Source organism: Danio rerio, chromosome 21, assembly GCF_049306965.1.
Source record: "Danio rerio strain Tuebingen ecotype United States chromosome 21, GRCz12tu, whole genome shotgun sequence".
Lineage (NCBI taxonomy): Eukaryota > Metazoa > Chordata > Actinopteri > Cypriniformes > Danionidae > Danio > Danio rerio.
In genome coordinates, this window is record NC_133196.1 from 3,380,001 (window position 1) to 3,396,561 (window position 16,561).

Genomic DNA, 16,561 nt, shown 5'->3' on the forward strand with positions numbered 1-16,561 from the left:
ACGCTGAGAGAAAAGAGCTGATGCAGCAGTAGATATTAAGAGAAAATTAGTGTATTTTTTAACCTTGGATGGATGCAGACCTATTTTAGGAGACTCCAAAATTAGGAAGCTTAAAAACAGGACAGTGTTTATAAGTGTAAGAAGGGAAGAAGGGCACAGTGAAAGTGACGTGTGTAATTCAGCGGGGTCATTAGCTGCTGATCACATGGGCTGTGTTAGATATATGAAGTGATGGAGAGATGAGCAGAATGAACTCTGAGGCTCCCGAAAGACCCCTCAGAGGCGTCCTGTAATGTGCCCGACACTTTCTGATTTCACGCTTTACTGCCCTCCGTCTCTCTCCAGCCCTTCGCACTGCAGTATCAGCAGCATCAGATGTTGTATAGCTCCAGCTGAAATGTGCATGACCATATGCGTGTGTGTGCGTGTGCGTGTGCATGTGTGTGCACATATTACAGATACACTGTTAGACCCTGCCGAAATTTTACAGTTATTTACTGCAAAAATGCCCAATATAGTACCATATAGACCATTTTGAGGGATGTAAACAAAAACAATAGTTCTAAGGTATTTCCTGTTTTACATTTATTTATTTCTACAGCTTCCGAAAATCCAAAAAGAGCTACATATTGATAAATAATGTTATGATATCTGTTTTATTATTAAGTTATGATTAAATTGCCTCTTGTTACAGTTATGAAATGGTTTGATAACAAGCAGGAAATGTTCACGGGCCAATCATATCGCCACATTGAAATGGTCTATACATTCTGTAGTTCACTACTGTAATGTGCACTGCATTGTGGGTAATTTTGATTTTCTTTTATAGTACCTTACTGCATATTAGGAATTTGCATTATTTTACTGTAATTAAAGTAATCAAGTACTGCTACTGTAGTTGAAGATCATAGATATATATACACTAGATATCGCATACAGACCCTGAGCATGCTTCAAGATTGCTGCCATTTTTGTACAGTGCTCCCAGGACAAGTGTCATTCAACTGCACTAGTCAAGACTAAAGCCAATGTAAAGATGCTAAACTGTAGCACTGTGTATGTGTAACCCTGCCGGTCCTACACCACCCAGCCTGCTCCGAGCTGGGATCGAACCGGCGACCTTCCGCATAAGAGTCGGCTGCTCTAATAAGGAGGCTAAAGACAATGACCTCTAGTGTCTGTCGCTAGAGCACCTTTAGAGGTCAGAAGAGTGAGGTTTAGCTGCACGGCACCTACTAGCTGGCCTCCGTTAAACTCACCCCCCTATACCTTAAGTCTGATTTATACTTCTGCGTCAGGTGACCGGCGTAACCCACGGCGCAGGCAATGCGCGTGGCTGTGCATTTATACTTCTGCGCTCTGTCTCTGTCGGTCTCCATTAACACTTCCGAAACGCTAGTTGGCAGTGAGGTGTAAATGTTCCTCTGTGTCGAGTTTCTTCGCTACTTTTTTGCATTTCCTGAACACTTCCGGGATGTACAAGTGGCTTAAACTCGCTCATTTTGAGGCAGGAACCGGCGGACGTGCAACAACTTTAACTATGAGGTAAACACAGAACAAAACTTTCCATCCGGAGCTCCTTCACGGGTCTCCACACTTGTAAACAATCGCTCGTGCGGCGTCGCGCCATTCGCACGGCTCTCGGTCCCGCCCAGACTCGTCAGCGCTACCAAGCCGACCAATCACAGAGCTTACGCTACGCGTCGTTGCGACGTGTAGTTACATTTTTTGAGAGGTGCACATCAGTGACGGCGATGGCCATGGCGAAGGGCTATGCGTCAGCGCCGTAGCATACGCCGGTGTTTGACGCAGAAGTATAAATCAGCCTTTACTCCCATCCGGGTCACGGCACCAATGCAACCCTGCCGGTTCTACACCACCCAACCCGCTTCTTGCTGGGATTGAACCGGCGATCTTCCGCATGGGAGTCGGTTACTCTAACAAGGAGGCTAAACACCATGACGACCATCTGCACGAGAAAATTCTGAGGTAGACCTGAACTGAAAGTGGGGGATGTCATGACCCTTTAACAACTTGTATCACAAAATGTGTATAAAACAGATCGATGAAGGAAATTTACTATCGTAAATCGTTTAAAACTGATATAACAACAATGAATAATACAAATATTGTTGTGCAAATCTTGTCAATTGTTTGAAATTTATTAAATTAATTAGTTATCAGTAAAAATAAAGGTTTTGTTCTGCCAGGGTAAGCACTTTTCAAGAATTGTATTGTAAATACTGTGAAATTAAAATGCAGTAGAGTGCATTTTACCATAAAAAGAAAGAAGTTGCGGTAATGCTTTTGTACTGTAAAAGGAATTAGCCCTGCTACTGTAAAACTGACAATGTTGCCAGATTGGATGGACAAAATATGGTATTCTTTTAAAAAAATATATATATATTGTTTGCTTAGTCATGTAATATAGTATAATTAAGTTGATTTTGAGCTTATTTTGGTACTATTTTTGTCTTCAATGATGTGAATAATTTATGTGTGTGTTGTACACAGGTGTTTGTTCATTCTTTTCTTATATAGTGAACTTTTCCACCCTGCTCTCCTGTAGTCTTCAGTCTCCTGCAGTGATAATGTCATGATGTGTATCAGCACAGACGACATATCCGGTTTTTCTGCTGTGTGTTTTACAAGTCTCATGCTTCATGTTGACACTCACGACACACCAGCAGCAGATATACTGACGACTGAACAAGCAGATCACATGTCAACGCTGAAAATGACAGATCTCTCTCTCCCTCTGTGTGTGTGTTTTAGTGTAATGTTTCAGTGCTGTGTAATCATGTTAAATTAGACTTCTGTCATTTGAACATAAAGGATATCTGCCCCGCCCACTATTTTCCTGATCTGCTCTCTGATTGGTGAAGCAAATCAGGGGGCTGGATTTGTTCATTTCTTAAGAAAATTCTCAAATATTTTTTTAACAACTTATTTTAAGATATTAAGAAGAATATTAAGAAGAAACATATCAGGTTTTGTGTTGAAAGCAGTGTTGTTTATCATATCCAAGATAAAAAAAAAATATTTGTGCAATACAATTGCATATATATATATATATATATATATATATATATATATATATATATATATATATATATATATATATATATATATATATATATATATATATGTATATATATATATATATATATATATATATATATTTATATATATATATATGTGTGTGTGTGTGTGTGTGTGTGTGTACTGTGTGTATTTATGTATAAAAGCACACATGTGCTGAAATAGGAAAATAATAAAATGTTTACATATTTACATATATTTACATAATATGTATCTTATTTATATATATATTTATTTGTAAATATTTTTTTTTTATTCAATGTTTAGAAAGACATGTATATATATGTGTGTGTATATATATATATATATATATATATATATATATATATATATATATATATATATATATGTATATATATATGTATGTATATATATATATATATGTATGTATATATATATATATATGTATGTATATATATATATATATATATATATATATATATATATATATATATATATATATATATATATATATATATATATATATATATATATATATATATATGAGCAATATCACACGAGTAGCAGCTGTATATCAGGCCTTAGTGCCCCCACCAGTGTCGATGTACAGCCATATCGCACTGCTACGAGTGTGATATTGCGTTTATACAACAGTTTGACAGCATAATTGTGTATATAAAAACAAAATCAAACATGGAGAGTCTCAAAAACCCTTTTGTATGAGGAACTACTTTCTTCCACGTTGGATTCAAATGATAAGCTGACAGTTAAACAGCAAGAATCTTTTAAACTTTAGATATGGAGTGTCTGCTTTTTTGCTGGCTGTATGTGGGCGGAGTAATACATAAAGGGTAAAGAGGCTGTACAGGTGCTGATATTACTTAAATATATCACGGACATCAGCCAATCATATATATATATATATATATATATAGCCGTTTCTGGTGATGTTTGATTGACAAAAAAATAAGTAAATAAATATATGTGAATATAAAAGAATAAATAAATATTTATAATATACTTATTTAAACATAACATATTTAAATATAATATACTTATTTTTACTTTTTATATATATATATATATATATATATATATATATATATATATATATATATATATATATATATATATATATATATAATATACTTATTTAAATATATATAATATACTTATTTAAATATAACATATTTAAATATAATATACTTATTTTAAATATACTTATTTTATATATATTTATTTATTTACTTATTTACATTCTACTCGAAACATACATTTTCACTTATAAAATGTGACAGGGTCTGACCTTTAGGCTTGCCGTCCTCAAAAAATCATACAAAACAAACATAAAATCATACAACTCAATGATTGACTGCATGACTGCCAGCTTCTCCATCAATCTATGTCTCCAGAAGCATGGGGACAATTGTACATTTATTTATATTACATAATTGTAGAATTTATTTGTAGAAATAATTTATAATTTCATGTTTTTAATCATTGATGTGATCGATGACAGCTTAAACTTGCTATTTTTAAATATTTGTTTTTTTAAATAACAGTTTTTAGCATAACAGGGTAGGTTCATTTGAGCTGAGGACAAGGACAATGACAGGGGTTTGTACATTAGTAAAGTGCTTTTAATTAAAAAACAAACATCTGAGACCCAACAGCTCACAGAAATCAACCATCAGTCCATTTTAGATATTTTTGGGATGAAATACTTTTTATTCACTGTATTTATGTTTTTATTTCTGTACGTCTCTGGTAGAATGTCCCATATTTAATATTTAACATGATTAAATATGATATTCAACACATTTCTCTTATTTTTAGGGGCCAAGCACCGTAGGTGCGTAGGCACCTATTGGATCCGTTAGCGTTCCTATTATTATTATTATTCTTCCTTCTTCTTCTTCTTCTTCCGTTTCTTCCGCCAGATTTGAATGGCAGCCCATATAGGTGTATGCGGGAAAGTTGTATAATTTGGCACAATGATAGAGGACAGTATTAACATTAATCAGACCAAAAATGAAGTCTCAAAATCAAACTCTCTAGCGCCACCACTTGTCCAAACTTTTACGTACGTTTATCATGATAACTTATGAACCGAATGGGCGTCATTTTCCGTCATGAATTTTTTCACGCTATTTTAAATTTTTCGAAAAAACCTATTTGATCGAACTCGTCCAAGGCCCTTTCTCTGATTTTCACCAAAATTGAATCACATGATCTACAAACCATGCCAACCAAAAGTTATGGAATTCAAGTTGATTAGACCAACCGTTTTTGTTTAACTTGCGATCAAATTTAACAAAGAACTTGCGAAAATGGACTTGAGGCGATATCTCCGTAACGCATTCCCCGATTCACACCAAACTTGGTGTGTGTTATAACAACTAGGGTCTGAGGTTATATCCGGAGTTTTGGCGCACTTCCCCCTAGTGGTCCGGAGATACAAAAAACTTGATTTTTGGCTTATAACGTCTCAACCTTTCGTCCGAAACTCATAAAACGGGTCTCATTACATTCGGCAGAGCATATCGAGTCGAATGATGTCTGATTTTTACAGGTCAGCCATTTTGGGCGTCACCCATTTCGATCTTTGCCCAAAAATGCTATATTTTCCCCAACATATTCACATATCATTACAAAACATGGTATGCATCTGGCACAATGATAGAGGACAGTCTTAACATTAATCAGTCCAAACATGAAGTCTCAAAATCAAACTGTCTAGCGACACCACTTGTCCAAACGTTCATGTATGTTTATCATCATAACTTTTAAATGGACCACAATCAAAATTACTTTTTTCTCTGATTCCCTGGCTCAGTCCGATTCAAACGCACCCTATGACGTCATTTACCGTCATGAATTTCGATTTTTGGCCTAAACTGCTATATTTTACCAACATATTCACTTATCATTAGAAAACATGGTATGCATCTTCAACCCCATGCCCTGAAAGTACTCAAAAACTTCTGGAGCAGCGCCACCTTTTGGCCAAAAGTGTTTGGCCCCTTAATTGCTGCTTGCAGCTATATTTATAATTGTTTTTATAATTTTTCATATATTTAACCTTTAAATCATACAGTAAGCTTACTGATACTCATTTCAGTTTACTAGTTCTTGTAATAACTAATTCTTGCAATAACCCCCCAGTAATGCTCCGGGGTTTTTATTTCATATACTCCAGGGAGTTTTTCAATCAGTGCCCCTATAAAGTCTTACAAATGAATGGCGTCATTAATAATTCAGACGGTATTTGTGGTGCACAAGCTGTGCATTTATTTCTAATAATATTCATTCAGTTTGTGAGCGCGGCTCTTTTGCTGACTGTGGTATAAAGCACTACAAAGCGTTAGCGAGCTGCAGTGTTCAGAGCTGTCAGACGGTAATGGATGACCACGGCGGCCCGTCACGTCTGCAGGAGAAGATAACACACACACGCACACTGCTCATATAGAGAAGAATGTAGCGCTGAAAGATAGAAGGAGATGCATTTCTGTGTGTCCATTGGTGGAGATCGTGCACACCTAACTGGCTTCACTTATACACTACAACATAAATTAGCATTTTTATGAGCAGATCCTGAGTGTGTGGATTTATTGCACGTGTGTGTGTGTGTGTATGGACAGAATGAGTGATGATCTGTCCTTTTTTTCACTCACACTGACCGCAACAGCCAAAGAGCAAGAGGGATTTACACCAGATTAGATTTTCTTTGCACATCAATAATCCTGCCCTTAGTTCTTATTTATTGCGTTAGTTACACTGTTAACGAGTTATTTAAAGGTGCAGTAGGTGATTTTCCACCATGCTAACAGCTTAGCATAAATCTCTGAATCACAGTCCCTCCCCTGCCGTCTAGAGCCACGCCTCCTTAAATACGAGCACAGCAAAAGAACCCTCTCTCATGTGTTTAAAGCGACTAGTGCTTGTCCGGCGGCGAGAAAGCCAAACTGACATGCTATTTCAGAGTGAATATTTAGAGTTGCATGGTAAACAAGATAGGGAGAGACTAGGCGGAATATTTACTTGTGTTTTGTTGTTAAACTACGGTAATTAAAATCTACATTATAGATGCTGTAAAATTTGATGAAACTGAGAATAGTCTTATCAATCTTTCATCGGAAGATTTTAGTGGCTGAACAACACTTCTGTGAAGATATAACCCGTTTGTAACAACTACATCTAACGTTACATCAGCTTTGCGTGAAGCTAAAACGGTTTTAAAACAGAACATTACCCGTCTAAGAGAAATCCCTCAGCTATTGTCATCCTTTCTCCAGCGTGCAAAGGTAACTCCAATATTGATTCAGGTTTTTAAAAAGTTTTGATTTAGCAAGTTTTTACCGATCGCGCGCGCAAATCTGTATTTGCTGACAGACAGATTGGGCTACTCATCTGAATTATGAGAGATGTCGGTCCAACTCTATTTAACTGGATGAACATTTTTTTGTTTTATGCCTTAGCCAGATAATAAAAATAGTGAAGGAAAAGAAACTTGAGAGAAATCAGGCTCAGTTGAGCTAGACCAGGGGTTTTCAAAGTGTGAGGCGCGCCTCCCCTGGGGGGCGCCAGAGCATGTCAGGGGAGGTGCGGGAAAAAATATAATATAATAAAATATAATTATTAAGTTTAATTATTATATGTATTTTTTATTATATTTAAACGTTTTAATTAAACAAAGCAAAAAAAATAATACTTCAAATATAAGAAAACCTTTTTTTACCCAGAAGGCCATAGCTGTGAATTCGCTTCTGTTTGTCAAGCCCGCCAATACAGGTATATGCCTGCTAATACAATGGGTCGGTTTCTGAGACCCCCCCGATTCAAAGCTCTAATGAAGTTCACGGCCCTTTGGTCGCCGGAAAGAAGGAGGCGGAGAACCGTCGCAGTTTTAAAATGATTTATTAATAACAGTGACGGCAGCTCCTCACGGAGGCTGCCGTCTAAACCAAAATAAACGGACGGCAGCTCCTCACGGAGACTGCCGTCAAACTGAAAGCAAAAGTAAAATATGTCCGGGCCCGGTCCTTTCTCGGCTTCCTCTGCCCTCATTCCTCCTTTTATGATCCAGAGCTCCTTCCGTGGGATGCGAGGTAAGTGCGCACCGCAGGTGTATCTACTTACGTGGTGGCCTTACTCCGTTCCCACGGCGCTCGGCCACGCCCCCTCGCCACAAAAGCCTTCAAGTTCAGGGCTTAAACCCAAAAGACGACGATATGATGATCAGTATTTGAGTTTAGGATTTACGTGGACAGGACCAGCTGATGAACCACCACCTTTATGTGTGGTTTGTCAAGATATTTTGGCTAATGACAGCATGAGACTCGCTAAACTTCAACTGTTTTGACTGGGATGGACAGTTCTTGGATCTGTTCTATTCATATTGAACCATCATCCTAGTTTTAAAAACGTTATATTAAAATACTTATTACTCTGTAAATAATTGCACTTTCATGCAAATGATGATAAAAGTGAGTTAACAGTCTGACATCTGTCTGTGTCTTTATATATACTGTGTATGTATATATATATGTGTGTGTGTGTGTGTGTGTGTGTGTGCGCGTGTGTGTGTGTGCGCGTGTGTGTGTGTGGGGGCGCCAATGGATAAGTTGTGTCAAAAGGGAGGCCCACTGTCTTAGACTTTGAAAAACCCTGAGCATGACCATTTCTCCTATGGCCAAAGGTCTTGTGCAGAGCTGCAGTCAAGGCGCTGGAGAACGCTGGATGTCCATCACGTAGGAGCTCCCAGTGAAAGAGGTCACCGGCTGGTGTACAGGCTGGCCCTTCTGTCACTGGGGTCTCATGCACTCCTCCATGACCACCACAGCAGAGAGAATAGATCCCCCACCAAGCCCCCCCAGCACCCCCCCCCCACCCCGGCCTAAGTTATATCCGCGCCTAGTGCGGCAGAATAGAAAGAACGCCGTCCGCGACACCTGCCTCAACACCCACGCCCTCGGTTACGTCTGTCTATTACGTGACCCAGCACCCCATACCCCCCTCCCCCACCCACCAGAGCCTAGGGCCCCTCAACCCTACAAGCAGGGCCGGCGTGTCCACAGAGGCAACCTAGGCGGGTCCTCAGTTATGTCCGCGACACCTCCCTCACTCACCTCAGATATATTCGCGCATAGGCGACAGAATAGAGAGGGCGGTGTCAGCGACAACTCCATCAGCACCCGCACGTCCTCAGTTATATCCGTGCATAAGGGGACAGAATAGAGAGGGCAGCGTCCGCGACACCTCCCTCCCACCCTCAGCACCCTCAGTTATATCTGCGCATAGGGCGGCAGAATAGAGGTCCGCGACACCTCACTTCCTTTTCATAACCGGTCACTTTTGTTTTCGCATTGGGGTTGAGGGCGGCGTGATCGTCCTCTGCCTAGAGCGGCAGTTCAGCTTGCTCCAGCCCTGCCTACAAGCCAGCATTGATTAAACTGCACAACCCAAAAGAAATAATGCCCATCAAAAGGAGAAGAGTCAGCTCTCTATAGTATAATAAATCCTTGATTTCATTTGATTGTTTAACGTCTTTCGGATGAGACGTTAAACCGAGGTCCTGACTCTCTGTGGTCATTAAAAGTGCCATGGCACTTCTCGTGAAAGAGCAGGGGTGTAACCCTGGTGTCCTGGCCAAAGTCCCTCTATCGGCCCTTACGATCATGGCCTCCCAATCATCCCCTCTCCACCGAATTGGCTCTATCACTGTCTCTCCATTCCACCAATAGCTGGTGTGTGGTGAGCGCACTGGCGCTGTTGTCCTGTGGCTGTCGTCGCATCATCCAAGTGGATGCTGCACACTGGTGGTGGTGTGGAGAGACCCCCCTCATGATTGTCAAGCACTTTGAGTGTATGGCCATACACAATAAATGCGCTATATAAATACACATTACATTAATATTTTTGCATTTATAAGGGAAAGGCTTGGTTATGGATGTGACATCCCTCTGTTATGGATGTGACAGATGTGAAATTGGCACTTGTGTGACTTAAATCAGATATAATAGTTTGAAGACATTGACTGAGACATTTATGAGTGTTTTTGCAGTACAGTACAAGCCTAAACAAACAATGAACAAAGAGTTTTGCTATTTTGGTGGAAACTTTTTTTTTCTCTTGTTTGACGTTTGTATGGAATTTCACTGATGTTAAAGTCCCATTTCTCTTTTGTGTGTCTGCAGGCAGTGTGGTGTATCTGGGGATGATGGTGGGGGCGTTTTTCTGGGGTGGTCTGTCAGATAAAGTGGGCCGCCGTCAGTGTCTGCTGGTCTGTATGTCAGTCAATGGATTCTTCGCCTTCCTGTCGTCCTTCGTTCAGGGATACAGCACCTTCCTCTTCTGCAGGATGCTCTCGGGATTCGGGTGAGTTCAGATAACGCAGTCCATCATCATCTTTACTTTGCTGATGATGGTTTGGAAGCCATATTGAAATTTTTTTGAAATGTAAAACTTTTTCTTCCCGCTACACTTTCACTTCACTCTGTGGTGGATTTTGACATAGTCAATGTCTCGTGAGATGGCAGGGGGGGCTGGAAGAAACAGGGGGTGGGGGGGTGGGGGGTTGTTTAGACTGGATTTTCTACAGTCTAATTATAAAGTATTTTGGTTAGGCTTCAATTTAAGGTACAATTATCACTATTAAGAAACCATTAGCTGTGACTTTTGCCTCAAAAAAAGCTTAATTTGCTGCTTATTAATAGTTATCAAGGTAGTAGTTGGGTTGAGGTATTAGATATCTAAAATAAGATCATGCAGAATATGTACTTTATGAATACTAATAAACACAGCAGATATCTTAATAGTAGGCAGGTAAAAATCACTAGTTAAAGGGCACCTAGGTTACCCCTTTTTTCAGATTTAATATAAGTGTTTTGCGTCTCCAGAATGTGTCTGTAAAGTTTCAGCTCAAAACACCCATCGGATTTTTCATTATACCTTTTACAAGATCCTTTTTAAACAGTTTTCCACCAGGGGGCTGTTTAGTCGTACTGGGCCTTAAAGCTGATTTATACTTCTGCGTCAAGCGCATGTGTATGCTGCGGCGTTGACGCATAGCCCTACGCCGTGGCCGTCGGCGTCGTTGATGTGCACCTCTCAAAAAAATGTAACTACACGTTGCAACGACGCATAGCGCAACCTCTGTGATTGGTCGGCTTGGTAGCGCTGACGAGTCTGGGCGGGACCGAGAGCCGGGCGAATTGTGCGAGCCCGGTGGAGCGATTGTTTACAAGTGTGGAGTCCCGTTAAGGAGCTCCGGATGGAAAGTTTTGTTTTGTGTTTACCTCATAGTTAAAGTTGTTGCACGTCAGCCGGTTCCTGCCTCAAAATGAGTGAGTTTGAGCCACTTGTACAGCCCGGAAGTGTTCAGGAAAAGCAAAACAGCAGTGAAGAAACTCGACACAGAGGAAAATTTACACCTTACTCCCAACTAGCGTTTCAGAAGTGTTAATGCAGACCAACAGAGACAGCGCGCAGAAGTATAAATGCACAGCTGCGCGCGTTGCATGTGCCGTGGGTTACGCCGGTCACTTGACGCAGAAGTATAAACCAGGCTTTAAGGATAGTCCGCCCTGCCCACCGTTTCTACGTACCTTTCTGCGTGCCTTAATCTCCTCCCCTGGCTGCGTCAGACAACAGACAGACAGACTTAGGAAGAAGATCTCACGTAGCGTTTGTGAGAAATACTACAGTAAGAACTTTACCCAGTGCCAGCGTGTCCATAGAAGCGACCTAGGCGGCCACCTAGGGCGGCAGAATAGAGAGGCCGGCGTCCGCGACAGCTCCCTCGCAGAGCGGCAGTTCAGCTTGCTTACCGGGACATGCTACGGGAAGCTGTCAATCAATTCGGTGGGCGGGGGGACCGCACAGCTATGTCAAGTTGCGGTTGGTCTGAAAACCGATCCAATTGGTCCACCGTTTTTATGTTGTTAAATTGAAAAAAAAAATTGGGTGTGTTTATATCAGCCCAATATGACGGTCTATACACTATACTTACACATATGTCTGTCCAAAGTAGATTTTTCACCATAGGTGCCCTTTAATAATGAGAATTGCTACTTAAAATAAAATGTTTTTGGGTGTTTTTTTTTACTTTGCAAAATTGTAATGATATTTTGTACATAGTAGTTATCACTAGGGTCACACAGTAGGGTGGTGTGGCGGTTGAAAGTGAGGACTGGGGGGTTCGCGGACGCCACCCTCACTATTCTGCCATCCTAGGACACGCTGGCCCTGGAAGCTCTGATGCTGAAGACGCTCATTTATGCTTTTAGCAGATGCTTTTATCTAAAGGGACTTACAGAAGAGCCGGTAGTGTGCAGAAGTGTGTGTGGTATCCCTCAAGAGACTCAATGAAATATATAATTCTGTGTGGTCTGTCTCAGAATCACACACACACACACACACACACGCACACACACACACACACACACACACACACACAGTTTGAGTTTTTTAAACTGAGATGATGACACACAGTGTCTCTTCAAGCACTTCTGCACACACACACACACACACACACACACACACACACACACACACACACACACACACACACACACTTTGAGTTCTTTAAACTGAGATGATGACACACAGTCAGTCAGATGGCCTGGTTGTATCTGTGTGCGTCTCTTCAAGCACTTCTGCACACATAGACACACACACACACACACACACACACACACACAAAAACATAAAGACACATACTCACGTGCACACACACACACACACACACACATACAGACACAGAAAGATACACACACGTAGACCCACACAAAGAACACTCTCATACACAAAGATAGACATACTTACTCTTACACACATACAGACACACTCAAACACACTCTCTCACACACAGAGAGACACAAACAGACAGACACACACGCAACAGACAGACACACATGCACACTCTTTCTCTCTCTGAGAAACTCATTATTATACACACACACACACACACACAGGTCAAATCACATGCGCACACACATACACAACTGCTTTGTGTGCTTTAAAACTGAGATGATGACACACACAGTCAGTCAGATGGGCCAGTTGTCTCTCTGTGTGTGTGTCAAGCACTTCTGCAATGTCGCATTTGTTTTAACCTGCTGGCACAAACCCATCACTTAAAGAGGAAAGTGTGTGTGTGTGTGTGTGTGTGTGTGTGTGTGTGTGTGTGTGTGTGTGTGTGTGAGCGCGTGTAGGGAACAGTGCAGGGTTTTATTGCTAATTGAATTTCAGCGTCGTCTCCTGTCCTTGCAGCAGTGCAGAGACTCCAGAGACAAGCAGGGCTGCAGCACAATCACTGCAACCCCACACACACACATAGACACACAGACAGACACATAGACACACAGAAACAAGCAGACAGACACACACACACACATACTCACATATACACAAACAGAAAGACTCATACACTCGTAGACACATTTACATAGACTCACACACAATCACACAAACACAAATAGGGTCAAAGGTCACACAGGGATAGCGCACCGAATTCTGTCGACTCTGAAATCTTCCAGTAGTATTAATATATTTTATATATTATTTATTTATTATTTATTTCATATTTTATTTATATTTTTACATAATATCAAATACTAATGCTACACAATGAAAGACATATGAAGAGTTCAGATGCAAAGCCCTCTAAATCCATCAGACCTCTTGTAAATGAGCATTTTCTATCAGGCTCCTCTGATTAGGTTCAGAAGTTTCATTTTATATGTAATAAAAAGGTTATTAGCTGGTAAATAAAATGCCTTTTTTTTCATAAATGTCACTTTAGACAATTCTTTGGTTTTTAACAAGGTAGATTTTCTTTTGCGTCAAAACCAGCGTCTGCTTTTTATGCAAAAACCTCTAAATCCAACTATTGAGACAAGACAGTGTAATTAGCTGAAAATCACTAAAGATGCAACTAGAGATTATTTTTCCAAACATAAAACACATTACACAAACCACCTGAAATATAAAAACCACTGTCAAGTAAGTGGCGGTTCATTCCACGGTGGTAACACCTGATAAAACAGGGACAAAGCCAGGGCCGAAGTGGGACTCCTTTTTTGCTCTGGAGTTTCAAGCCTAATGCCTAGTTCAGACTGCGTGATTTTAGCCCTGATTTTGGCTCGCCGACAGGTTTTGAGAAATCGCCGACAAATGCCTGAAATCACAGGCAAATCGCTGCTCGTGCACGTGAGTGACAATCACACAGTATGAACGATCAAAGACGCGATCTGAGAGAATCGCCGATGAGTCGCCGATGCCTGCAAGATATTTGGCGTGCTGAATATCTGGAGCTGTCGGCGATTCAAATCATGCCGTGTGAATTGAGTTTTGACTGAAAATAACATCAGCGATCGCCTACAGCCAATGAGAGAGCAGCATTCACTTGTGTGTGCGTGTGTGTAAACCTGCTGCAAGCCAGCGGGAGGCTAGGGGAAAAAATAAAAGTGCTCATTTTCGGTTTATTTGGACCCACGAAATGGAGGAAAAACTAGTGAAGGTTTGACAGGACTCAGGAGCAACCGTGTCTGTTTGACGTTTCATACAGAAAGAAATTAGTTTATTATCAATGTTGAGGAGAAATGGCTAATTCCCTTTAAACCCAGGTGAGCAAACATGTACATGTTCAACCCCATTAAAGGCTTCTTTCTCATTATGTAGTTAATAACAAAAGATATATTACATGTTTTTGGCTGTGAGACGTAGTTTGGACGAAGTTGTCGGCGATTCTTCCTATAGTAAAGTCATGCAATGTGAAAGTCCCTGTCGCCGATCCATCTTGCAGTGTAAACAAAGCAGCGACGAAACGCAAGCCCAGATAGTCATGCAGTGTGAAAACATCCGTGACACGACTACTTTGAAAATCATGCAGTCTGAACTCGGCATTAGACTGGCCCACCTCAATCGACGACTGACTATATTAAAATAACGTTATTTTCAATTCAGTTTCTAATGACACTAACACGTCTTTTTCAAGGACACAGCTGCTTTAGAACTTCAAATGTTATTCATAAATATGAGAAGATTAATTCTTTATAGATATCCAGTCCTTTGTAACGGTCGTCTCACACACACACACACACACACACACACACACACACACACACACACACACACACACACACACACACACACACACACACACACACACACACAAAATGTACCCCTACATAAGTAACCCAAACAGTATTATATGTCTTAACACTAAAAATGAAAAAAAATAAATAATAATAATTATCATGGTGAGGATCAAACTCGGGTCGGCAGCATGTTAACGCAACTTACTAACCACTAGACCAAGACGGCACAGTTAGGGTGATGAGTTCGGTATATAAAATAAGTATTGCACTGTCATCTGCTGCTATTGATGTCTACTCTTTTTCTCCCCTTTTTAGATTTCTGATCAAGTTACGTCAGATTTATTAATGTAGTGAATCATCTGATTTTCATTGAGCAGGTGTAATGTTCATTAATATTAATTAATATTCACTAAGGTGCCGCTGTTTGGGGTGGAATGATAACTTAGTTACATCATTAACCTGCGGGCTGCATTTTGCTCACGGGGCTGCGAGAAAATAAATAAAAAGTTTGGGTCTGCGGCAAAATAATGAATAAAAATAGTGTGGCTATGGTCAAATAAATAAATAAATGAAAAAAGTGCAACTGCTAAGAGTGCAAGCAGCTAGGGACACCAGCCCTCACGGCCAAAAAACGGACCGGCCCACCGGGAATTCTCCCGGTGCTCCCGATTAGCCAATCCGGGCCTGGACAAAGCAGAAGGAAAATGAATGAATGAAATCTGTCAAGTGCATTAATCAATAACATTAAAGCTGACATTATTTAAATCTTAATCTGTTGTCATTTGTAATATTTGGGATTGAAAGGGTGGGCCATTTATATGGATGCATCTTCATAAAATGGTGCTGCACATCTTGTATCTTCACACCATAGACAATTGCCTTCAGATGACCCTAAAGATAAAAGTCTAAGGGGGGCAGATCGGGAGACCTTGGGAGCCATTTAGCTGGCCCACTACGACCAATCCACTCTTCAGGAAACTGTTCATCTAAGAATGCTCGGACCTGACACCCGTAATGTAATGGTGTACCATCTTGCTGGAAAAACTCAGGGAACTTGCCAGCTTCAGTGTTTTTTTAGCAATTTCAAATATCCAGTGGCCTCGAGGTTTCCATTGATGAAGAATGGCCCCACTGTCTTTGTTGTATATGGTGTAAAGACTGAAGATACAAGATGTGAAACACCTGAAACTACGGATACTGGAAGCCTGTGCTGGCATTTCTCCTGTAGTGTTGCTATAAGTGTGGGAAGAGGGGGATAAGAGGGTTGCATTGACAATTCAACACAATGGCCAGCACATTGAACACATTTTATAAGTGGTCAGAAACTTGTAAATAACTCATGAAAGAATAAAGTTACATTAAAACCAAGCACACCATTGTTTTCTTGTGAAATTCCC

General features: G+C 40.3%; 1 protein-coding gene across 2 annotated transcripts in view; it reads left to right on the forward strand.

The window, feature by feature from the left end:
• The window catches only part of LOC101884074 (synaptic vesicle glycoprotein 2C-like), a 128,031-nt gene that overhangs the window by 43,078 nt on the left and 68,392 nt on the right, over positions 1–16,561 (forward strand). For both annotated transcript variants that reach the window (XM_073935687.1, XM_073935688.1), the window contains exon 3: positions 10,260–10,440. In XM_073935687.1, the coding sequence (XP_073791788.1) occupies positions 10,260–10,440 (181 nt within the window). The remainder of the gene's footprint in view (positions 1–10,259; positions 10,441–16,561) is intronic.